At 48.6% G+C, this 22826-nt stretch overlaps 8 protein-coding genes across 13 annotated transcripts; 5 read left to right on the plus strand and 3 right to left on the minus strand.

The window, feature by feature from the left end:
• Positions 1-30: 30 nt before the first annotated feature.
• On the plus strand, positions 31-3027 carry LOC9637374 (histone-lysine N-methyltransferase, H3 lysine-9 specific SUVH4). Its single transcript, XM_002974559.2, has 14 exons — positions 31-387; positions 460-528; positions 580-634; positions 684-778; positions 824-1009; positions 1057-1155; positions 1205-1350; positions 1407-1495; positions 1545-1704; positions 1756-1861; positions 1917-2096; positions 2146-2403; positions 2462-2589; positions 2647-3027. The coding sequence occupies exons 1-13, from the start codon at positions 133-135 to the stop codon at positions 2573-2575; spliced, it is 1812 nt and encodes a 603-aa protein (XP_002974605.2). The 5' UTR covers positions 31-132; the 3' UTR covers positions 2576-2589; positions 2647-3027.
• Positions 3028-3069: 42 nt separating this feature from the next.
• Positions 3070-5567, plus strand: LOC9636734. Its single transcript, XM_024679598.1, has 4 exons — positions 3070-3139; positions 3201-3551; positions 3607-3651; positions 3711-5567. The coding sequence occupies exons 2-4, from the start codon at positions 3212-3214 to the stop codon at positions 5420-5422; spliced, it is 2097 nt and encodes a 698-aa protein (XP_024535366.1). The 5' UTR covers positions 3070-3139; positions 3201-3211; the 3' UTR covers positions 5423-5567.
• A 17-nt stretch (positions 5568-5584) lies between these two features.
• LOC112347911 (general transcription and DNA repair factor IIH subunit TFB4-like) lies at positions 5585-7317 on the plus strand. Of its 3 annotated transcripts, none has more exons than XR_002992896.1 (12): positions 5585-5626; positions 5680-5765; positions 5824-5903; positions 5964-6133; positions 6183-6229; positions 6277-6314; positions 6389-6434; positions 6497-6550; positions 6601-6669; positions 6749-6796; positions 6850-6945; positions 7011-7116. XR_002992896.1 is itself a non-coding variant. In XM_024679602.1 (12 exons), exons 1-12 carry the CDS (start codon positions 5605-5607, stop codon positions 7057-7059), a joined length of 834 nt encoding a protein of 277 aa, XP_024535370.1. In that variant the 5' UTR covers positions 5585-5604; the 3' UTR covers positions 7060-7317. The 3 variants fall into 3 exon arrangements, 2 of the variants coding, with proteins under 2 accessions (XP_024535370.1, XP_024535369.1); XM_024679602.1 differs by having other exon boundaries at positions 6720-6796; positions 7011-7317; XM_024679601.1 differs by lacking the exon at positions 6277-6314 and having other exon boundaries at positions 5591-5626; positions 7011-7317.
• A 520-nt stretch (positions 7318-7837) lies between these two features.
• Positions 7838-10301, minus strand: LOC9636735. Its single transcript, XM_002974761.2, has 5 exons — positions 9535-10301; positions 9250-9486; positions 8448-9201; positions 8354-8395; positions 7838-8305 (listed from the first exon to the last, which is right to left on the minus strand). The coding sequence occupies exons 1-5, from the start codon at positions 10267-10269 to the stop codon at positions 7839-7841; spliced, it is 2235 nt and encodes a 744-aa protein (XP_002974807.1). The 5' UTR covers positions 10270-10301; the 3' UTR covers position 7838.
• An 860-nt stretch (positions 10302-11161) lies between these two features.
• On the minus strand, positions 11162-14536 carry LOC9637375 (probable serine/threonine-protein kinase At1g54610). Of its 3 annotated transcripts, XM_024679597.1 has the most exons (9): positions 13717-14535; positions 13360-13644; positions 12982-13299; positions 12690-12917; positions 12535-12635; positions 12360-12471; positions 11727-12269; positions 11489-11671; positions 11162-11436 (listed from the first exon to the last, which is right to left on the minus strand). In XM_024679597.1, the coding sequence occupies exons 1-8, from the start codon at positions 14095-14097 to the stop codon at positions 11495-11497; spliced, it is 2145 nt and encodes a 714-aa protein (XP_024535365.1). In that variant the 5' UTR covers positions 14098-14535; the 3' UTR covers positions 11162-11436; positions 11489-11494. The 3 variants fall into 3 exon arrangements, with proteins under 3 accessions (XP_024535365.1, XP_024535364.1, XP_024535363.1); XM_024679596.1 differs by having other exon boundaries at positions 11162-11433; positions 12982-13644; positions 13717-14536; XM_024679595.1 differs by having other exon boundaries at positions 12982-13644; positions 13717-14536.
• A 32-nt stretch (positions 14537-14568) lies between these two features.
• On the plus strand, positions 14569-16732 carry LOC9637376 (uncharacterized hydrolase YugF). Its single transcript, XM_002974561.2, has 13 exons — positions 14569-14733; positions 14802-14886; positions 14951-15026; positions 15087-15122; positions 15171-15380; positions 15438-15502; positions 15565-15711; positions 15761-15866; positions 15925-16071; positions 16120-16198; positions 16249-16327; positions 16374-16465; positions 16533-16732. Exons 1-13 carry the CDS (start codon positions 14605-14607, stop codon positions 16677-16679), a joined length of 1398 nt encoding a protein of 465 aa, XP_002974607.2. The 5' UTR covers positions 14569-14604; the 3' UTR covers positions 16680-16732.
• A 6-nt stretch (positions 16733-16738) lies between these two features.
• On the plus strand, positions 16739-18118 carry LOC9636736 (coatomer subunit epsilon-1). Its single transcript, XM_002974562.2, has 7 exons — positions 16739-16927; positions 16984-17064; positions 17111-17262; positions 17404-17539; positions 17605-17760; positions 17819-17898; positions 17959-18118. Exons 1-7 carry the CDS (start codon positions 16775-16777, stop codon positions 18050-18052), a joined length of 852 nt encoding a protein of 283 aa, XP_002974608.1. The 5' UTR covers positions 16739-16774; the 3' UTR covers positions 18053-18118.
• Positions 17769-22819, minus strand: LOC9636737 (protein SUPPRESSOR OF QUENCHING 1, chloroplastic). Of its 2 annotated transcripts, none has more exons than XM_024679593.1 (27): positions 22434-22819; positions 22270-22370; positions 22156-22212; positions 22011-22105; positions 21853-21952; positions 21626-21803; positions 21412-21493; positions 21256-21343; positions 21130-21208; positions 21007-21067; positions 20870-20948; positions 20707-20817; positions 20564-20659; positions 20393-20515; positions 20148-20345; positions 19997-20098; positions 19884-19948; positions 19740-19833; positions 19532-19686; positions 19429-19478; positions 19230-19351; positions 19067-19174; positions 18924-19016; positions 18834-18870; positions 18524-18777; positions 18324-18470; positions 17769-18258 (listed from the first exon to the last, which is right to left on the minus strand). In XM_024679593.1, exons 1-27 carry the CDS (start codon positions 22789-22791, stop codon positions 18115-18117), a joined length of 3177 nt encoding a protein of 1058 aa, XP_024535361.1. In that variant the 5' UTR covers positions 22792-22819; the 3' UTR covers positions 17769-18114. The 2 variants fall into 2 exon arrangements, with proteins under 2 accessions (XP_024535361.1, XP_024535360.1); XM_024679592.1 differs by having other exon boundaries at positions 21124-21208.
• Between the last annotated feature and the right edge of the window lie 7 nt (positions 22820-22826).

Below are 22826 nucleotides of genomic sequence, written 5' to 3' on the forward strand. Positions count from 1 at the left end.
TAAATGGATCAATGATCTCTGGGTGGATGATCTCGATATGTGTGAGCGGGATTTTCAAAATGTGGAGCTAGGGTTTAATGATCTGACACGGGCGGCGGTGTGTGAGAGAGTGGCTGCAATCCAGAAGAAGCGATGCCTCGGACTAGCAAGAATGTGGATCACAAGCGCAGGGCAGAGGTGTTGGTAGGAAATCGCCGGGCGATGAGGCTCAAGACTCCTGGAATGAGCGCCGATCTTGCCGATCTTGCGAAGGTAGGGGCAGAGGGCGACGTGGATGTGGAGAATGGCCAAGCTCTCTCGAAATCTGGGAACTTTGTGCTCGGCGATGCCGCGAAAGTGAAGAACAATCTCCGGATCTTCAATATGTGCTACTTGCAAGCGATCAAGGTGTGACATTCTTCCATTCTTTGGTTGTGTCTTAGATGTTTTCCTTCTCTTTTCTTTTTTCTCTTTCCACAGGAAGAGCAGGAGCGTTGCAAGAAGATGAGGAACGCTTCCCAGCGTCCCGACTTGAAAGCGATCTCCAAGGTGATCATCTATGCCAAAACGAAGAACCTCTAACGTGTTTCTTCTTCACAGATGCTGCGCATGAACGCGATTCTTTTTCCGGAGAAGCGCATTGGCGACTTACCTGGTATGCTTTTTATGATCTTCGCGTCGAAGTATACAATGCTTCTTTCTAGGAGTAAAAGTCGGAGACACTTTCTTCTCTCGAGCTGAGCTCGTCAGCGTGGGGATCCACAAACACTGGATAAACGGAATAGATTACATTGGAAAGGTACTTGCTAGTATCACGATGATTTATCTCTCACGCTTTGCTTAGGGAGGCAACGATCACAAGACATATAACTTGCCTCTGGCCATTTCTATCGTCATGTCGGGAGGCTATGAGGACGACGTTGACAACTCCGATGATGTGATTTACACGGGACAAGGTGGAAACAATCTCGCTGGTGACCGGCGCCAAATGCAACATCAAGAGATGAAGCGTGGTAATCTGGCCTTGAAGGTTTGTGCTTGCTTTACGTTCCATTGGCTTACGTGCTGAGTTTGCAGAACTCTATTGAAGAAGGGAACCCTGTCAGAGTCATCCGTGGCCATGACTTGAGGCACAGCTACACTAAAAGGGTGTACACGTACGATGGCCTCTACAAGGTATTCACGATTGATTTCCTAGTCTGCGTTGTTTTAACTGTGTTTGTAGGTAGTGGACTATTGGGCTGAGAGAGGGATATCCGGTTTCAAGGTTTATAAATTCAAGCTAAGGCGCTGTGAAGGCCAGCCAGCGCTTACGACTGAGCAAGTCCGCTTCTGTAGAGGAAAGCTTCCTGTGGCGCCATCTGAGCGCGGGTGAGTACGCAGTGAACTTGGTTTGAAAAACTAAAGTTTGATCCTCTCTTTTGCAGACTAGTTTGCAAAGATATTTCCAATGGACTGGAAGTTTTGCCAGTTCCCGTATCGAATCTCGTGGACAATCCGCCTTGTGCACCCGATGGTATTTCACAAGTTTCATGCATTCTTTGTGTGACAAATGACTTTCGTAGGCTACAGATACATCAACAAAATCGAAATTGATGACGGGATTGTACTTCCGCCTCCAGCGCTGGGATGCAGTTGCAAGGGGCTCTGCGTCGATCCTAAAATATGCAGCTGTGCAAAACGAAATGGACACACGTTTCCATACGTTGACAGCCATGGTGGCAGGTTCTCGACTCGATTTTTCGTGCAAGACTGATTTTCTTTTATGTTTTTTAGACTGGCTGTGCCTCTTGACGCCGTGTATGAGTGTGGCCCAAACTGCGGGTGCGGTCCGGCATGTATAAACCGAGTGACGCAGCGTGGCCTACGTTACCGCCTTGAGGTGAGCATTGTCAAGTGTTGGCGGCGATTTTGATATGTTGTTGCTACGATTTCAGGTGTACAAAACCCAGCACAAAGGATGGGCTGTTAGATCATGGGATTCCATCCCTGCTGGAGCGCCCGTCTGTGAATACTTTGGCAAAGTTATAAAGTCTGACAGTCTCGACGTAAAGAGCGACGTCTATTTGTTTGATCTGGATTGCATTCAAACCATGCGAGGAGTTGACGGTAGACAGGTATACCATTTACATTTGGATTCGAGAATTTCTAAAACTTCTTCTCCAGAGACGGTGGGGAGACCTGAACAAGTTTTTGGACGACCAGAATGGGAAAGTTAGCTGCGAGTCCAAGGACGCTGAGGATGCGGAACACCATGGACAAGCGGAGTTTTGCCTGGACGGAGGCGAGTGTGGAGCAGTAGCGCGTTTTATCAATCACAGCTGCGAGCCAAACCTCTTCATCCAGTGCGTTTTATCGACTCATCACGACATGCGAATCCCTCGGATTGTACTGTTTGCAGCTGACAACATAGCACCACTTCAGGTAAAACTTTTCGCAAATCTAATAGACATCCACATAATCTTTGTTGTGAAAATGGCAGGAGCTAAGCTACGACTATGGCTATGCACTCAACAGTGTGGTCGATTCTGATGGTCTAGTGAAAAAATTGCCGTGCTACTGTGGAGCACTCTCGTGTAGGAAGCGACTTTACTAACAGCGGAAACGGATGTAAGGAAATTCTTGACAGATTGATGATGGCAAGTTCTTATGATATTTGTTTCGCAGGATCAGTATCATGTTTGTATTTGATTGTAAAAGGTTGCGGCTTCGGAGGTTTATATTATCGTCAGGTTTACAACCTTTTCACGAAGGGTTAGACTGGATATTGATGAAATTTTGGCCAAGCGAACCTTATGTAACAAGAACAAAATCTTAGACCGCGATTAATTATGTATGGAGCCAACCCAAGTACTATCTCGTTTTTAAGAGACTGCTTGAGTCTCAGAGGATTGGAAAAAGTATGAGCTTGTCACTAGGTGATACTACGATGGAGCTCGAGGTTTGGATGAGTGAAGTATGATGGAAGATCACCTCGATTTTAAGAAGAGTGAAAAATTGTAAGATAAAATGGCGGGATCGTGCTAAAGAAGAAAAGCTCAACGGCTATATCACTCTGCTCAAATTTTTCTTTTGGGCGGTCAGTAAAGAGACGCAAATGTGCCTGGGCGCGATCACGGTGGAATAGGGTCCGACGATCTTCTCGCCCGCCCTACTCTAGGTACGCGATCTTTCTCTTCGCGCTTGTTCTTTGCTGGATCGTCTCCAATTCTGGATGCTAGGGTTGCGCGGCATGGCAAGAGGAGGGATCCGGAGGTCGCGCTGCGACGAGAATGCGAGGAGGGCCGAGGAAGAGGAGGCAGAGGCCGTGAAGCGGGCGAAAGGAGCGGATTATGGCAGCTCCAGGGAGAAAGAGGGCACTGGATCGAGTAAGGAGCAGCAGCAGAGTAGGAAGGGCAAGAAATCTGGGCGTAGGAGAGGCCGCGCGAAGAAAGACGGGAGCTCCATGGCGACGGCGTTGCTCCCAATCAACGAGAATGCATCTGGATCGTCTCTGGAAGGGGGAATCGCCAAGAAAGACGAGGATTTGCTCGTGGACAAGGCCAAAAATGTTGAAGTGGAGGCTGTGGCATGTAAGGACCTTGTTTCCTTCTTTGAGTACTTTGTTCTAAGGGGAGATTTTTGCAGTCGTGGAAAGCACGAAGCCTGCGAGTTTGAGTGAGGATGGAGAAGGTAACTCCAACTTCGTTTGAAATTTGCTGACGAGTTTCTCGTTTCTCGTGTTTTCACAGTCGAGCTTTCGTCATCTTCTTGCATGCACAGCCCCGAATCGCCCAAGGAGAAGACTGTCATCTGGAGCAATGCTGCTTTCTGCTCAGAGCAGCAAACTCAGACGCCGACTGCGACGATGTCAGTGGAGAAAAGCGTCCTCGCATGCAACGATGATACGGTGGCTGGTATGGAACTGATGACAGCTGAAGATACCAAAGGTAGCGATGACTCTTTAGCAGTGAAACTTTCCTTGGCTGTTGATGAAAAGGAGGCCAACGAAGTACACGAAGTCAAGGTGCCAGAGAAAAATGAAATGACAGCGATCGTCGAAGACGAGGAAGTAGACCACTTGGAGAAAGAGATAGAGAACGAGATCGCACTTCTGACTAAGAGGTTGGCGGAGCTTCGTGCAAAACGGGAGGCGAAACACAAGACACAGGAACGAGCAAAGCGTGCACTCAGCTGTCCCCCGACTCCGCTTTCGTCCGGACTACAGGAACAGACGAACGATGGAGACAAGAGTAAGAGCCGGGGGAAAGGAAGGATGGTGTCGGCCAAGTTTCTGCAGTGGCCAACAAAAAGTCCTGACCTTGAACCAAAGACGTCGGAGAAGCGGGCGTCCTTTAGAAGAAACGAGGCTACTACGATTTCCTTTCAAGCTACTCCGACGAATGCCGTGACTCCTTTCTCCAAAGGTACTTCGACGGGTGCTGTGACTTCTTTTTCGAAGGCTACGACTCCTCATCATGGCCGTGCTCCTGTTCCGGACGCTGAGCAAAAGGAAACTTCTCTCAAGTCGGCTCCAAGAGTTTCTGTTCCGGACGCTGAGCAAAAGGAAGCTTCTCTCAAGTCGGCTCCAAGAGTTCCTGTTCCGGACGCTGAGCAAAAAGAAACTTCTCTCAAGTCGGCTCCAAGAGTTCTTCTTCGAAGCAAAGCCATTGAGAAACTCCAGGCAGGCGCAGGTCTCAAGTGTCTAGCTCGGCCAGCGAGCTCCCTGAAGGGTAGCTACCGTTGCAGCCTCGATGGCAACTTCATCGAGCAGATCCGAAACCTCAGCTTAAGCCCCGCCACCAGCAACGTTTCGGAGGCATCCAAGAAGTTCGACTGGACCAAGTCGCTTAGATCTGGAGCTACCGTGGAGAAGAGGCCCCAGGTTGACGAGAGCCACAAGAAGGCAAAGGGGACTCCGGAAGCACAGCTTCTAGTCGATCTCAAGGAGAGCAACAAGGCGTCCAAAGTTTCTCCGTCCGTGACACGAAAGGTGAGGAACGTTGCAAGCCGGTACAACGAGTCTCCTGCTCAACACCAGCCTACGAGGAAGCGATCTCTGGACATCCCGTCTCAAGCGCCAGAGATGGGAGGAGCGGCACCAGCAGCTTCGAGCCACAGGAAAAGAGTGTCACTCGATCAGCAGCAGCAGCAGGAGCAGGCAGTGGTCGACGCAGCAAATCCTCCAGCTCGAAAGTCTGGCATTGGAGCAGCGGCAAGGTCCGGATTGAGTCGTCTCCGGCCGAGGAATCCAGCGAGCAAGGAGGCGATGAAAACGCCACCGATGAGAAGAGATGGATTGGAGAGCGAGCTCAAGAAGCTGCCGGGTCTGGTGATCAACCGGGAGGTGGAGTATAGTCCCAGAGACTCGGGCTGCGTGAAGCGCGCGAGCCAACAAGGAGGACAGAAGAGCTTCTTCCTAAGCACCGAGAGCTGGGACGCTGGCCATCGAGATGAAAAGTAGAGAAAATCTAAGCGAGGTAACGTTTGTTTCTTCTTTTTTTTTATCTCCCATGGTTTGATCGCTCAACTTCTGGCTGGGTCATCCTTTTCAAATAAGGGGAATATGCTTGTTGTTAAATACTATGCGAATATACTCGTTGTTCTAAGAATATTTAGGGTTCTACGGAAGAAGGTCAGGAGGTTATGGCTGGCGCCCCGCCTCCAGGTTTGGCGATCGCGCCGATCGATCGATCAATCACTGACGCTTCTCTCTTGTAGACGATAGCAGCCTGGTGGTGGTGTTGCTGGATACGAGCCTGCATTTCTGGAATGCAGTGGTGAGGTCCTCTTCAGGGCTCCAACAGGTGAGAATATTTTGCATTTCCTTGAAAGGGGCCAGTTTGATCTCTTCGTTTCTCACAGGTTTTGTCATTCCTCAATTCTCTGGCGCTCATGAATCACATGAACCATCTGGTGATTATTGCGAGTGGATGCAATTCTTGGTGAGTGACAAGAACTTCTTTTTGCCGTTGCTAAAAATTTTCCCTGCCTGTAAATTGCAGCGAATTCTTATATGATTCTTTGGACTCAGATGAAAGAGCTGGTGCAAATCACCAGACGGCCTCGGAGAAGATTGTACAGAAATTAAATGATTTCGTTTCCAGGGATGCTACTCAGCCTCCGAAATTCCAGCCTTCGCTACTCTCGGCGTCCTTGTCAATGGCTCTTTGTTGTGAGTATCTCATTTCTATCCTTTTAGTTTTTCCTCTTTCCCTTCGCAGATATCCAAAGGGCACTCAAAGAAAAGATAGGTCCTTCCAAGCCCAGGGTGAGTAGCGTGGTTTGACCCGCTTGTCTTACATTTGCTTACTACAGATGCTTTGCTTGCAAGCCTCGCCTGACGCTCCTCATCAGTAGGATATTTTGTTTTTTTGTTTTCTTTTTTCCGAGTAATACGTGGTTTCATACGATGGTTCGGGTTTTGAAGGTACATTGCTATCATGAATGCGATCTTCTCAGCACAGCGTTCCATGGTTATCAAGTTTCACGAGCTTTATCAAGAAGCGTATATTAACCATCTCTTACTGCGTTTTAGGTGCCAATCGATGCGTGCATGGTCGGTGCTCAACATTCGGCCTTTCTTCAACAGGTTTGAAGTGAGACTCTTTCGTTTCCTTTTCTTCTATCGTAACATTCCAGGCCGCGGACATTACCGGTGGAACTTACTTAATGCCGCAACAAGCGGATTCGCTGTTAGAGTACTTGATGGTATAAAACTTGGAACTTCCTTTTTCATTCTTAAGAGATGTTTCCGGCAGACAATTTTCACAGTGGATTTACACTCTAGGCAATTCATCCAGCTCCCCCGCTCGGCAGGAGTGGATTTTCGGGCCTCGTAAGGAGAAGAGAAAAAAGCTTCAATCAAATTATAACAGACATTCTTTGCAGCTGTTTCTGCCACAAACGCACAATTGACATGGGCTATATATGCTCGGTTTGTTTATCAATCTTCTGCAAGCAACATAAGGAGTGCTCAACTTGCGGGTAAGTCAAGACTTTTGTCTACTTTCCTCTTTTCCATCTTCTGACGTGAGGGAAAAAAATTACAGCTCAAGCTTTGCTAGCAGCGGCACGAAGCGCAAGACGCCCGCCTCGTGACTCTTACACAGAATACAACAGCCGACCTCCTGCTGCGGTTTTGGTGGTATTAGTTCCAACTCCCAGGATCAACTCCCTTCGTCGATGCTTGGCTCATGTCGTGCCGCCGCACGGCCTCCTTGAGCTTTCTCTGATGCTCTCGAAGCGAGTGATACATGACAAGTGCCACGACCTTTCCAGAGTCGAGATCACGAGCCTTGTATACGTTACTGTAAGTTCCTTGTCCAATCTGCAATGATAAGAAACGTTCCCATAAAATCTTTGCTGTCCTTAACCTTGTCAAGCTTTTCGAAAGAATCAACATCCAGCCTTTGATCGCCTCGCCAGCCACCGCCATCCGCGGCGACCTTGGGGAAGGATTTGGATCCTGTGCATGGATCCTGTGCAGCCTCGCCCGGCGCTTGTCCATGCTCCTGGCTTTGGATCTCTCGAACACGATCCAACTCGATGCTCGTAGATAAATGCGCAGCTGTGGCCGCGAGTAGGATTTGTCGTTGGGACTTTCCTGCGATCAGGACGACTTTGCGCAGATAGGTGCGCTGTGGAGACTAGCTTCTTCCTTGATTGCAGCTCCTAGCTGCGGCAGCTCATTCCCATCCATTGGAATCCAACGCAGCTCCTCGGATTCTCGAGCGGGCAAGCGCTTCTCCCAGCTCCCGGAGCGCCGTAAAGAGTGACATCTAGACTGCAAGACAGCATTCGCAATACCGCCGCCATCTCCTACCTGTGATGGCACACGCGTAGGCAATAGGAATTCACGCCCGGTACGTACTCCGTAGTTAATTTAATGGCATTTTCTCCTGCTTCAACCGTTTGCGCCCGGCTTTCTGCTTGGCTTTCATTTTAGCAGCTTCAGCTTCCATTAAACCGTTGAGTGGAATTGCTAGAATCAGGTCGGGTGTGCTGGGGAACTTCTTCCTCGAGGACGCATCTGGGATTCCGTACTTCTCTGCAATGTCCTGCAATTCCGCTCTGAGAAACATCCCACGGTATTTCTGTTTGTCGGCCAGCTGCTCATCCAGTTCGTTCTCTCTCTGCTTCTTCCTGGCCTTCTTTTCGTTTGCAAGCCTCTCCCTCAATTTGCCCAACTCCTTTAGCAGCGCAATTTCCTCCTCTGTCAACCGCAAACACCTGTCAAAAGCAATCTCTGCTTTTGTGTATGCAACTGTGCCGTCGTCCTGCTCATAATGCGTCACCAGTTCCTTCGCTTCCTTGTTCTTAGTGCCCTTAGTCTTCTCCGGAGTTCCTGAAACATAGCAAGTTAAGAAAAGCCAAGAAAAGATTCCTAGGCTACCTTTCTTCCTGGATGTCGGCTTGTTAGTCTTCTCCGGAGTTCCTGAAACATGCGGGGTCATTAGACAAGAGAAGCCATAATTAAACTACGTTACCTTGTTCTAACGTCCTGTTTTCCTCGTGCTCCTCCGACGGAAGAGAAGTCGGCTTCGGGCAGACGTACACATAATATAGCTTGAAAGGATCAGTAAGGATTGTCCACTGTATAAATTCTTCTCGACGCACGAACTTAAACTCTGTACTTCTGTGAGCTCCGGGGTTGAGGCACACCTGAACGAACCAGAAGTGTAGCATTCCATGCCCGTCCTTCCAGACAAGCAAGCCGTCAACGTACTTGAAATTAAACGATCCTGTCATGTAGAAAACCTTCTCGTTCGTGTTCAAGTCGCTGGCGGTTATCAGCTTCGGCTTGCCAGATAAACTTTCAACCCGATCCGCCCGGTAGTTGGTGCCTCGAAAACAGAAGCCCTCGTCCAATACAGCCTCTGCTACAATCCCCTCGCATATGTATCCTACTTGGGGCCAAACGGTGTTCCTTTCCTTCAGTAGCTGTTGAAGGAGCGCACGCATCTGCGGAGTTCGGTACACATGGCTCTCCCTCCTTAACAAACGCATCTGGAGATCGAGTTCCCGGATAAACGGAGTGCAAGGAATCGAAGACTCCTGGCCGGCAATAGGGAGAAGAAATCCGTCCACGAGGTCGGGCTGCTTCCGCATTGACTGGAAATTTTCATCCTCCCTGAATAACGAGACAACCTCACTCCAGTCGCAAGCATCAGCAAGGAATTTATGGCCGGGTGGCAAACAATGAGCTGACGAAACTATCTCAGTCGTAGACCTAGAGGGTACCTGCCAACGAAGAAACAATTAGCTGAAACATAGTTGATGACCACATACCGGCCCAGTTTCAGTCTTCCGCTTCAATACCGCCATCGCGAGCGGATTCTCAACTTTCCGCTTGTTGGAAGCAGCACCAGTTATTGTCTTCACGTACTGCGCACATTTTTCCTCGAGCAAGTACAAGGACATAGGATGTCTCCCAGCAAGATGGTCCACCACAGCGACACGGTCAGGATTCTCTCGGAGCATCGGGCCGAGAATTTTACAAGTCGTGAGAAATGTATTGTACTCCTCCTGCAGTAAGCAAGATAATGACGATACGCGAAGAAAAATCTATTTTACCGAGGTGAAAAGACAATTGAAATGCTCGTTGATATGTGTTACGTCCACCCGAGTTACGTTGCGCGAAAATGTCTGGAACCTGTGAGTAGACCACTTGTAAAAGACATCTAGCCAGCGGCTGGCTGCCTGTGCATCTTCTGTATCCTCCAAACGCCTAGGTGAACCGTCCTTGTGTGACTTATCGTAGCGTTCTGCGCCATCAACCAAGAGAAAGAACTTCTCATTCTGAACTCTGATTTTCAGAAAAGCATCCAGGCTGTCAGGGGAGTCAATAAGCCCAATCTTCTCGACAGCTTCGGCGTCATCGCTGAAGGCGAAGTAGAGTGCGGCCGTAATCTGTGGGACGAGAGGGGCCATCGCATCTAAGTACCAGATGCATATGATCCTGAGTTTCGGAATCTGGGCCGAGATAAGCAAGATTGCCAAGGCCCGCAAAAAGCATGATTTCCCTGAACCCTTTACGCCACTCAAGGAAACTACGCATGAGACATCCAAGGCTGGGTTCTCCCCAATCTTTTCAACAAGACGCGAAAGTATCTTCCCGTATTCCTGCCGAGTTACAAAATCGAAGACCTTAGACGGCCTCGTGCCTGTTCTAGACCAGGGCAAACCGGGGAATGGCAGAGACGCAACGATCTCACCTGGCCTTGGATCGACTAGCTTCCTGAAGTTCTCGTCCCCAAGGGCAATGATCATCTGCTTGATTTGCTCCGCTCGCACCGCATCCGCTGCCATTCGGTTGAAACCTTAATATGATATACTTCACGAAGACTAGGTCTCAACTCCAGAGAGCAGTTCCTTCGAGGCCCTGGCAAATTCTCTTAAGAAAATCGCTTTCTGATTAAGATGGAGCTAAGTGAATTTCTGGCACTCCTTACATTGTGAGCCAACAGGGAGGAAAGAAGAGCTTTTCCCTAAGCACCCGGGAAGAGTACAGTTTCAAGAATATTTAGGGTTCCCGGGAATCTAAGCGCGGACCATCTTTTTATAATAAGTCGTCGTTTTAAGAACATTAAAGGATCGAGCGATCGCACTGATAGATGATAGCAGCCTGGTGGTGGGGCAGCATTTCTGGAATGCAATGGTGCGGTCCTGTTCAGGGCTCCAACAGGGAGAAGATTGTACAGAAGTTAAATGATTTCGTTTCCAGGGATGCTACTACAGCCTCCGAGAGTCCAGCCTTCGCTACTCTCGGCGCGCTTCATTTCTATCCTTTTTAGTTCATCCTTTCAAGCCTCCACATCAGTAGGATCTTTGATTTTTTTTCCAATCCAATGGTTTGCGTTTTATTGCTAATGCGATCTTCTCAGCACAGCGTTCCATGGTTATCAAGTTTCACGAGCGTATCTCTTACTGCCTTTTAGGTGCCAATCGATGCGTGCATGGTCGGTGCTCTACATTCGGCCTTTCTTCAGCTGATACTCTTTTCTTTCTTTCCTTTTAGTGTAAAATTCCAGGCCGCGGACATTACCGGTGGAACTTCTCTAATGCCGCAACAAGCGGGTTCGCTGTTAGAGAGTATTTGAGAAAGTTGGAACTTGTTCTTTCTTAGGCACGGTGGATTCACAGTGGATTACACTCAAGGCAATTCATCCAGCTCCCCCGGAGTGGATTTTCTGGCCTCGTAAGTAGAAGAGAAATAAAACTTCAATCTCAACTTATAACAAACATTCTTTGCAGCCGCTTCTGCCACAAATGCACGATTATCAATCTTCTGCAAGCAACATAGAGAGTGCTCAACTTGCGGGTAAGTCAAGACTTTTGTGTACTTTGTCTTTTCCATCTCCTGACGCAAGGGGAAAAAAATTACAGCTCAAGCTTTGCTAGCAGCGGCACGAAGCGCAAGACGCCCGCCTCGTGACTCTTACACAGAATACAACACTGGTGGTGGCCGACCTCCTGCTGCGGTTTTGGTGGTATTAGATCCGACTCCCAGGAAGGGAAAGACAAGTACCTGGAATCAACTCCCTTCGAGGTTGCTCTTCTCGGCCGATGCTTGATTCATGTCGTGCCGCCGCACCGCCTCCTTGAGCTTTCTCTGGTGCTCTTCAAGTAGCTCTTCGATGTCTACTGGGGCAGAGAAGCCGGGACGAAGCAGCGGGCCAGAGTGATACATGCGCTCCTGAGGATCATAGCCCTGCAAAGCAAAAGTATTTAAGTACATTCACAAGCAGCCGATATGACAATGTTACCGCTGGAGTCGGCTGAGAATCTCTCGCTCCAAACGCTCCGTCCTTGGCCGGGGCCTCGGGAAGATTTGGGGGCCCACGGAACACGTCCGAGCGCCGGGAGTCGAGCTCGTGTTTCCTGTCGGCGGCCTTGAGCACGCTCCGCAAGTTGTGCTTGGAGAAGTCGCCATCCTTCCCTTGGCCTTGCTCGGCAAAAGACCCGTGCCGTGACGAGCTGCTTGTGATCCTGTCAACTTCCACTTGTCCGGTGGATGATCGCATTGCCCTGCTCGTCGACCGTTGCGGGGCCATTCTCACGTCCTCGTCTCGTTGCTTCCGGGACCAGTTGGCAGTCGCTGCTGTCGGGTTCCCAATTGGGCCAGAGCGCGATGATGCTGGAGGCACAAACTGGCGTGGTGGAACCGGTGACGTGCCCCGGACATCCGTGGGTTGCTGCCCGTATCGCGGAGCTGGAGGCTCCATGGGAAATCCAGATGCTGACTTTTCGGAAAGATACGTAAACTTTTCGCTCTTGCTCTTCGAGGAATGAGAAGACAAACGCCGTTTCTGACGGAAAAATAAAAAGTAAAAAATAGAAAAATAAAACGTGAGAAAAAAAAGAAAGAAATGCAGCCATTTATTACGAGCAGAAATTACCTGTACGGAAGCGTGAAGCTCTGCATTGGCGTCGGGCGCAGGCACGGCCCTGCTACGTTCCCTGGAGCCATGCCTCCGGCCTTCTGCAACACCATGCTTGGCTGCTCTCTGTCTGGAATGGTAAAAACAAGCACCGCTTTAGTATAATTGGACAAAAGCACGAGGATATAATTACCTCCTGGACTCTTCATCTCTCATCTTGGCGTCAAATTCCTTGCTCGGAGGATATTTTGGTAGAACAGATGGATCGCATGGAAACGGCTTAGTGTTAAAAAACTGCATGGAAGCACTCAAGTTAGAATGTTACAAGTGCATGCATGAGCCACTTACATCTGCTTTCAGTGCTCCAGCTGCAGTTCCTCTATCAGCCGGCTCAATCGCAAGAAGAATATCGAGAAGGGCCAGTGCGGTCGAAGGGAAGTCTTTGTAAGTATCAGCGATGCAGCGTTTGTAAGGCTGCTGCGGCTTAAAAATCGTAGCGTGAGGAAGTTTGGATTTTTTCCAATACTCTTCCGATGGCGAGCCACATAGCTTAAAAATCTTGTGTAATTGCTCCACCTGTTCGATCAATAAGAAAGGCAGGCGTTACTAAACATCGTAAAATAAAAACCAAGGAGCATACTTCCGTTCGCCCAGGCATGATGGGCTTGCCAGCCAGTAATTCAGCTAGTATACAGCCAGTGCTCCAGAGATCCACCCCAACACTGTATTCTGTAGCACCGAGTAGTAGCTCCGGCGGCCTGTACCAGAGCGTCACAACCCGGCTAGTTAAAGCAAGGTTCTGGTAGGGGTGATAAAACGTCGCCAATCCAAAGTCGGCAATCTTAAGAATCCCGCTGTTATCTATCAAGAGGTTGGACCCTTTGATGTCGCGATGCAGCACGCCTCTGGTATGGCAATGATCGAGTCCTCGTATTAATTGTTGTAAGTAGCATTTAACCTGAAATCGCAAAAAACATGTAACTGAAGGAAAAAAAAAGAGAGGGTAGCTTTTGCAAACCTGTGGTTCTGTGAACATGATGCCCGGACAAGCTGCGAGCCCGGCAAGATCGTGCTCCATGTACTCGAACACAAGGTAGAGGCTGGACGACATGCGGGAGGTAACCAGGCCTTCCAGCTTCACCACGTTTGGATGGTCGAGCCTCCTCAGTATCTGGATTTCCCGGGCCATGAACTTGACGCTCTCGGGCTCGAGGCTGTCAAAGCGGACCTTTTTGAGTGCCACGACCTTTCCAGAGTCGAGATCACGAGCCTTGTATACGTTACTGTAAGTTCCTTGTCCAATCTGCAAAGATAAGAAACGTTCCCTCAGGCAACCATATCAAAGAAAACCAAATCCACTTGCGAGCCTTCGTACCTTGTCAAGCTTTTCGAAAGAATCAGCGCGTCGAGGAATCCAGCCTTTGATCGCCTCCCCAGCCACGGCGGAGAGCCAACCGGGCCACCCCGCGGCAACTTGCTCGCCCTCGGCCTGCTTGGGGATGACGCTTTGACGAGGATTTGGATCCTGTGCATGGAGCCTCGCCCGGCGCTTGTCCATGCTATCCTCGCGACCATTTTGTCTCGTCCTGGCTTTGGATCTCTCCCTGTCCTTTTCCACGATCCCGTTGAGCCCCTCGAGCGTCTCGATCCTCGCAGATCCATTGAAATGCCGCAGCTGTGGCCGCGAGTAGGATTTGGCCTTGGGACTCTCCTGCGATCTCGAGGTGGAGGACGACTTTGCGCAGATACACCCCATTGGTGCGCTGTGGAGGAGACTCTAGCAAACAATCCCTTCTAGCCCTCTTCCAGTAGCTCTTCCTTGCTTGCAGCTCTTAGCTGCGGATGAAACCCCAGCTCATTCCCATCCATTGGAATCCGACTCCAGTGGCACCATAATCGCAGCTCCTAGGGTCGAAAAACCTAAACCCCGGGATCCTCGAGCTAAATTCCAGTAGCGGATGCTTCTCCCAGCTCCCGGAGCGCCGACGAGAGCAAGATCTAGGCTCCCAGACAGCATTCACGACCGCGCCGTGGCTGCGCAACACCCCCGCTTCTCCAGCGCCACATCCTACCTTGGATTCTCTTTCGAGCTCTCTCACAGCGCCTTCTTTCTCATCCCTCGCCCTCGTCGATGATCGCACTGATCGATCGAAAGTTTTGCCACTGCGCAGGAAAAATAGATTTTTAAGTGTTCCCCAAATTAGGTTATAAGGGTTACTATGACGGGCGCGACGCGTCACTGACGTGTGGCCGTCGCAAGAAAATGGAAGCCATGGATATTTCCATGGCCTTGGCGCCCGATTGCCTGCGCAATGGCGCTGGCGCTGGAGCGATCGCTGCCGCGGCGAGGGAATTCTCGGCGAGATCGTCTTGCCGGGCGATCGGGATCCAGGTAAGTGATCGATTGCGCAGTCGTTTTAGCAGCAGGATTGTGATGACCTGATTCCAGCGGGATTCTAGACGAGGCAGCGAAGGCTGCGTTTGATTGCTAATGCTACGATCGATAGGAGCGCTGGAGATATTGCGCGAGATGCACCAGCGCCAGGTTCTCGATTCTTTTTGTGTGAATTCTTTTTCTTTTCGGTTTTCACGATCAAAACGGTTGCCAGGGAAGATTAAGATTGATCCGCAGATCTTGCAACCCGTGGATGGATTTCCAGCGCTTCCGCGGACATTTTCTATCACGTATGATTTTTCTTGCGACTGCTAGCATCGATTTTCTTATACTTTTGGTACTATGGACAGGATTCATGGAGTTACTTTGGAGGAAGAGTTGGAAAGGTAAAATATTTCTTCGTGTTCAACTTAACTTGAGTTCTTCTTTCTCAGACTGAAGCAAGACATCAAGGGTGTGGCTGGAGTGATTGATGTTTGCTGGATTGGAGAGCTGGTCCAGGGAGGACCAAGAGGAGGCTATGTCACAGTCCAGCTTGAGCTTCAAAGCGATGCTACACTAAGGAGTGTTACGAGCGCCATTCAAGCGCTTGACAGCTCCAAGTTGCTGGTTTTGCCATATAAGAACAACTCCTGGAAATGGAGGTAAGCAACAAGCCTTGTGTTTTCGTTCGCTGTATGACGAAAGTTTTTCATATCAAGGGATTACAAGATCAACTTTGGAGTGGCTGGGTGTGGAAATCCGATCATTCTGGTTCATGGATTCGGTAAGCGCCAGAATCAATGTGTTGTAAGTTTGATTTGCTTGTGTCTTTACGTTTCTCTAAAGGTGGAAATGCCGGGCACTTCGGAAATCTGCTATCGTATCTAGCGGAAAACAATAAAGTCTACGCGATCGACCTCTTAGGCTTTGGTGACTCAGAAAAGCCAAAGCAGGCTGACTACAGCCCGGATTTGTGGGCGGAACTGGTCTGCGGTGAGTTTCTTCCAGTTTTCTTAAGGCCTCCCGACATTGTCTTGGATAGACTTTGCGCAGGAGTTCACGGAAAACGGAGCTGTGCTGGTTGGAAACTCCATTGGCTCGCTCTCAGCACTCACAGCTGCCGTTAAAGGTGGAAAGAATACTGTTCGGTAAGAAAGCCGATTCCCACTAATGTCGCTTTTAAGAATGGACTTTTCGTTGTCGTAGTGGACTGGTGCTGCTGAATTGTGCCGGGGCAATGAACAGGAAAGGCTTAACTCAAGATGGTTTTTTATTGCAGCTGCTGTCGCCCGTGTTCGTAGGTGTTGAATACATACTCGCACAGCCGCGCTTCGCAAACCTTCTATTCAACAGGTCAGTGCTTTTCTCGGACATGTAGTTTCAATACTCAAGCGCCTATAGATTTCGAAGCAAGGACAACATCAGAAAGATACTCACTCAGCAAGCCTATTGCAACAAGGAATCTGTCACAGATCAGCTGGTATTTCCATCCATGTTTGCTCTTCCTTCCGCAAAGCTTTTGCTTTACAGGTCGATATTCTCTATCATCCGTCAACCGACGAAGGGGCCGTGGACGTCTTTGTCAAAGTCTTCACTGGAAACAATCCAGGTAACTAAACAAATCTCGGTTTAGTTGTTTGATTTTTTTGTTCCAGGGTCGAGGCCGGAGAAACTTATGTCCGAAGTGGAGATCCCCGTTCTTGTCCTGTGGGGTGATCGAGATGCTTGGACCCCAGCGAACGGGCCCGTAAGTCATATGTTTTGAGCTCTTGGTCGCCAAAATCCTCATAGTTTTTTTCTCTGGATCGATTCAGGTGGCAAAGTTCTTTGTGGATTTGGAGAAGAAGAGAAACGACGTGAAATTCTACGCGCTCGAAGGCGTCGGTCACTGCCCTCACGACGATCGACCCGAGATCGCTGCCGAATACATTCGCTCTTTCCTATCATCACTTAACTGGTAGCAACGTTTAATCTTAATTAACACACATTTAAATACTAATCTAATCTTTAAGAATATACCTCGTATCTGGCAAGAACCCTAGATCTTACTCACTCCATGGCGCTCTTCTTCGTCAAGAACAATTTCTTCCTGGGCGCGTACCAGGAGGCGATCAATGCCGCCGGCAAGCTCAAGGGATTGTCCGATCAGGAGGCTGCCGAGCGCGACTACTTCGTCTACAGATCGTACATTTCCTGCGGGCTCTACCAGGTAACGAATCTCTCTCTTCTCGCACTAGAAGATCACACAATTCGAGTGGATTGCAGATTGTTATCGATGAGATCAAGAGCTCGACCAGCGCCCTGGAAGCTGTGAGGCTGCTTGCTACATACTTCCTGGGAGAAAAGGTAAACAAAGGATTTCGAAAGAAACAAAGTAGCAGTGTTGTTCCAGGAGTCGGCAAAATCGTCTCTCAAGGACTTGTTAGCGGATCCACTGGTTGCTTCCAACAACGACGTGCTTCTCATAGCGGGCATCATCCATGCTCACGAACAAGACTACAATGAAGCGCTCAAGTATACTCATGCTGGAGAGACGCTCGAGCTGTAAGTAAAATATATATTTTTTCTTTTTCTCTTCTTTCGTTGGAGAAAACTTTTCTCTTCTTTCGTTGGAGAAAACTTTTGTCTTTGCTTTGTTTCTCTTTTCATTTTCTTCTCTTCTGATCGAGAGACCCTTTCTTCCAGATGCGCGCTAAACATTCACATGTACATAAAGCTGAATAGAACCGAGCGAGCCGAGCAGCAGCTAAAAGTCATGCAGCGAATCGACGAGGACCACACTCTCACGCAGCTGGCCAATGCGTGGGTCAATCTAGCGCTCGTGAGTTTTCTCCTGTCAAGATCTTCGTATAGTTTCTATAACAATCGTGTTTTTGGCCTGGACAGGGAGGCTCCAAGATTCAAGAAGCCTCTTACATATTCCAGGAGCTCTCCGAGAAGTACTCGTGGACGGTACCGCTCATGAATGGAAGGGCCGTTTGCCACATGCATATGGGCCAGTTTGATGACGCCGAGCAGCTCCTTCTAGACGCTCTCCTCAAGGTACAAAGTTTTCAAAGCTTTGTTTTTATTATCGATTGATCAAACACCTTTGCTCCAGGATAACAAGGACGCTGACACTCTCGCCAACCTTATTGTCTGCTGCCTCCATCTCGGAAAATCCACCACTCGCCATATGAGGTAACTTTGACACTCCGTTTGCTCCAACGTTTTGCTAAGTTTTGTTTTGTTGTTTGGTAGCCAACTCAAGTCATTGCAGCCGGATCACCCGACGATCCAGCGTCAAGTCGCGGCCGAGACGATGTTCCAGCAGGCACTCCAGGCCATGGGCTAGGCGGAGATACTCTCCTTTTTGTATTCCTGACATGAGATAAATCGCCAGAATCTTCTTTCCTTTCAAGGCTGCTGCTGTGGTGGAGTAACAGTGAGCTTGACTGGTATGCTTGACGAGTCTTCGGTGCCACCGTTGCTTTCCTCGAGTGGAACCTCCACTACAATCCCTTTGTACAGGCAAACTTTCTCCTCTTCGCAATAGTACACCTATGGGAAGGAACGAGCAAAAGTGAGTTTGGAAGCCCGCATTGCTGCCATAGAAAAGAGCAAACCTTGGAGATTATTCGTAATAAGGACCTCGTCGGTTTGCTTCTCTCGAAACTTAAGCTCGCCCGACCATCCTGAAGAGTGCCTTTATCTGGCTTTACGTCCACGGAGTCATCAGGCTCCACATCAACTTCGTACTTGCTGGTTGCTTCCTGTTTGTAACAAACATAATAAGTATTACAATGCTTTAGCTTGGAACACGAACCTTGCTGAAGTGATATCCAGGAGGCAAATCTATTTGTAGTTGCAAGTCTCCTCTGAGACCGGGAACAGCCTGGAGGCGAACGACTTCCATATCAGAGGAAGGCCGTCTTCTCAGCCGACGAGGAGACTTCTCCAATGGTCTTGGAGGCTCGACTCCTTTCAGCTCCAACGTAGTAACTTGTATAGCGTTGTCGTCCGGCCGGGGCTTGAGTAGACGAATCACGTTGTTGTTTGTATCGGCTACAAATAAGCTTCCTGTTCAAGCAGACTTTGTGAGTACGAAGCGGATGTAACGTGCATTAAGTTCTTACCATTGGGGCCCAAGGCGAGACCGGCTGGCTCTGAAAACTGAGAAGGAGAAGGAAATAACTATCAGCGAATTGGAACAGTAGCTGGGGTACCTGAGCTTTTACGCCTTTCCCATCTTCGTAGCCCGCGACACCAGTCCCTGCAACTGTACGCACTGTTTTGCTGGCTAAATCCATCAGTTTAATCTGCAATATCAAAAGCATGTTAACGTGGTCGTTTTGGAAATGACTCTGACCTTGTGATTGTAAGTATCCGCCACGTAAACTGCACCGTTTGCGCTCGAGAGTATCCCCAGAGGGTGTTGGAATAGTGCTTGAGACGCTGGGCCATCCTTATCTCCGAACTAACGTCGACAGCTGAAACCATGCAGCTCTGGCGATGCATAAAACAAAACATACCTGAAACAAGTTCTCTGGAAATGCGGGATCGCCTCCCGAAAGCCATTGCGAGCCTCCCGTCTTCAAGTTTACGGATCTCACAGAACTACTTTCGCTGTCGGCAATATATAAGTGGTCCATATCTGCCCCAACCAGCTCAGAAAAGCTGAAGCCACGTTACAACTTGAGACGAGATTGCTGGGCGAGAAAAGCAACCCACCAGGAGATAAGGACAGTCCCGACGGCTGCGCGTACGACGAGTTTGACCCCCTGACACATAGAAATCATATAGAAATCATACTAATATGTTGAAAACTACTTACTTTGAGCCATTGAGGTTACGCTCGTATCCATCCCCGCTAAACACTTTCGCAACACCATTGCTCCTATTAAATTCCCATATTTGATGCTCCCCCGCCATTGCTATGTAAAGCATCCCATCAGGATGCAAGCAAAGGTCCCATGGTGAATTGAGCGGCTAAATGAAAGAGAGAGAAATGGTAACTGAATCCATATGATGTATGAATGTACCTGAGACTGGCCTGCTTTTCCACCCCTGTAGTCAAAGCCTCTTTCTCCAGTACCAGCCAAAGTTCTTACTGTCTCTTTCACAAAATCAACTTCCCTGTAATTGCATAAGAAATGTTACTGAAGTCAGATATCAAACTATATTACCTGAGAGCATGATTTTCGGTATCTGCCACGTACAGGATGTTCTTTTCAGTATCATACGCTACACCCTGTAGAGCGGTCATAAGAAAGATCCAACAGTCTTAAAACTACTGCACCTGTGGTCGATTAAATGATGCTAAGGAGAATGATCCATCGGTTAAGCCTTCTGCTCCAGAGCCAACTTGTAGAATATAATTTCCATTCAAATCGGTGACAACCTTCAAAAAAACATTGTCATTCGTGTAGATACAAATAAAGAGCACTTACTATCCGATTGTGATTGCTATCAGAAATGAAAAGACGACTATTTGCCAGGTCCGTGGCCAGCTTTCCAGGAAAGCTCAATGGAGTAGTCAGAATTCGCGCACTTTTGCTTTTCTCGAGCTGTAATGGAATAGGTTGAGCGTTCAAAAGTTTCTTCTCTCCATAATATTGCAGTGCAGCATCCACTAGATTGTCCAAGTCCTATGGCAGACGTAAGAAAATCTTGGAAAGCGAAGACGAAATAATACCTTTCGATGACCTTCTCCAGCAAGCCTCGCTATCACTTTCCCATTGGGACTGACAACCACGAAGGTCGGCCAAGAGCTAACTCCGAGTTGGCGCCATAGATTCATATCACCGTCGTTCACTACCTGTGACTTTGTGAGTCAACTCCGCTATCCCGAATAGAATGGGCTTACCGGATGCGTCACATTGTAGCGAAGCACTGCATTTCGAATCGCCTCTGTGTCTTTCTCATTGTCGAATTTGGCAGAGTGTACACCAACAACTGTGAGCTGCAAAGGATTTTCATATAACAAGAAAAAAAAACGTAAGTACTCACCGGTTGATCTTTATACTTTTGTTCAAGGTATGCCAGATCGGGGAGTACATGCATACAGTTAATACAACAGTATGTCCAGAAGTCCAGAATAACCACCTTTCCGTGCAGGGCCTGTCAAACTAACAAGCTTAGCCATTTTAAACACACATCCAGTCATGCATACCCCTTTAAAACGAAGAGGTGCTGCTGTGTTCAACCACTGAAGACCTGGGGGAAATTCCATGACTTTCTGTCCGCCACTTCTGTAAGCACCAAAACTGTTTCGAAACGACATCTAGCATAAGTAAACACGTCACTTTCTTTGCTTCAAGATTCGATATGTAGCTCTTGAACGAGTCGATACGGTTCCCAGAGTCCAGTTCTAGTGCAACAAAAACAACCATAAGCAGGAGACTACCAAATAAAACTGGCAGCAACCTTTACCAGAGCCAATAGCGAGTGGTATATCATCAGCACCCAGAAAAGCATTCAAAAGTGCCATAGGAGAACCATATGTCATGGCCTGTTGGTAGTTTAGTTAGTATAAAGAACGAGAAATGGAGTGTATACCTTCCAACGTGTTGCAGCAAAAGCCAAACAGGATGTTCCTAGACTAAAGCTTCCAAGCCTGATAATGTCTCGCCTAGTGATGCTAGTGCTGCAAAACAGCATGCAAAGCAACAGTTCTTTTCGTTTTTTGCCAAATCTTAACAAAGAGAGAAATACCCGAAAGGAAGAGATACTTCAGTATCTAAAATAGAGTAGATCCAGTCCATGCCCGTTACACCAGGCGCCGCTTCTTTAACATCTGCATCAACAACGCAGATCCTGGACACTTTCTTAAAAGAGCCATTGAATTTATTGAAGGAAAAACAAGAACAAGAGCTTTGCTCACCAAGAAAAAAAAAATGGAAAGAAAAAATGATCTAAGCCATCGTACCTTTGTCTTGTAAGTTCAGTATATCAGAAAGTGTGATATTGGCAATATTCATTCTGGTAAGTGTTGGATTCGCCTTGGCCAAACTTTCTTCGGAGAGCGTTGTAGATACTGCAATGCACCTCATTCCGGCTGCTCGAGCAGCTTGCACGCCAGCAAGTGCGTCTTCTACAACAACACACTGGACGACACAGAGTTAAAAAAGTACCCGGAATTTAATCATGCCTTACCTCTGATGGAGGAAGGCCAAGTGCTTTCGCTGCGGCCAGAAAAATGTCTGGCGCAGGCTTTAGCCTCTCGAAAACGTCCGCTGAGACAATGGCATCAAAACTGCCAGGAAAAACACGTTGCTAAAACACCAGCACATTAAAAAAAAAACAGTAAATACTTGGTTTGTGGTAAGCCTGCTGCCGAAAGATTTGCGTCAACTTTGATTCGATCCGCGCTAGATGCAACGGCGACTTTGAGACCAGCACGTTTGCACTGAGTGTTGAGGTGATTAGAAGACAAACTTTTAATATCCATGAGCTTACTTCCATGATGAGCTCTAGTGCTCCGGGATATCCCAAGCCAGAGTCCGGCTTTGCGTACTGTCGTAAAAATAATTCACTCGTTACTTTCGCTTTCCTGTAGAGCACGATTTTCACCTTTTGGATGTAGACTTCAAAGAACTTTTCTTTGGCTTGAATGGGATCAAAACCTGGAACCTGGTACAATCCAGCAACACCTCCCAAAAAGTTTGCTTCGCCTGGAAAGGATGGAAACCAAGAAAGATTTCTTTCGATCAAAAGCAAGCCGGGGGAAGACTTACCAGTTCCCATGAATGGAATGAAATCCTCCGGCCTGACAGTCACGCCCATTCCAGCGAAAACATCCACAGCTGCGTCACGCGATCTCTCCTCGCTATCGCACAGCACTCCATCCATATCGAACAGCACACCACGAACTGGCGGCGCTTCTTCAGCGCCTTGCCGAGATTTCTCCACCGCCCTAGCGCAAGAACACGATCGATTACCTCCATTGCTTCCACGCCATCGCCTCGATGCATCGCGCCGCCCGCGGATTGCCGGTGCGAACGCCAATGCTGGGAGAAAATCACCCGCGCGGCAGTGGAGCCGCGGCCATGGCGCGAGATAGGGTGTGAGCGCCACGGAAGGCGCCATCGCCATTGCGCATGTATGGAGCTCCAAACGCACGGAAAATA

Source organism: Selaginella moellendorffii, unplaced genomic scaffold, assembly GCF_000143415.4.
Source record: "Selaginella moellendorffii unplaced genomic scaffold, v1.0 SELMOscaffold_25, whole genome shotgun sequence".
NCBI classification, from domain to species: domain Eukaryota; kingdom Viridiplantae; phylum Streptophyta; class Lycopodiopsida; order Selaginellales; family Selaginellaceae; genus Selaginella; species Selaginella moellendorffii.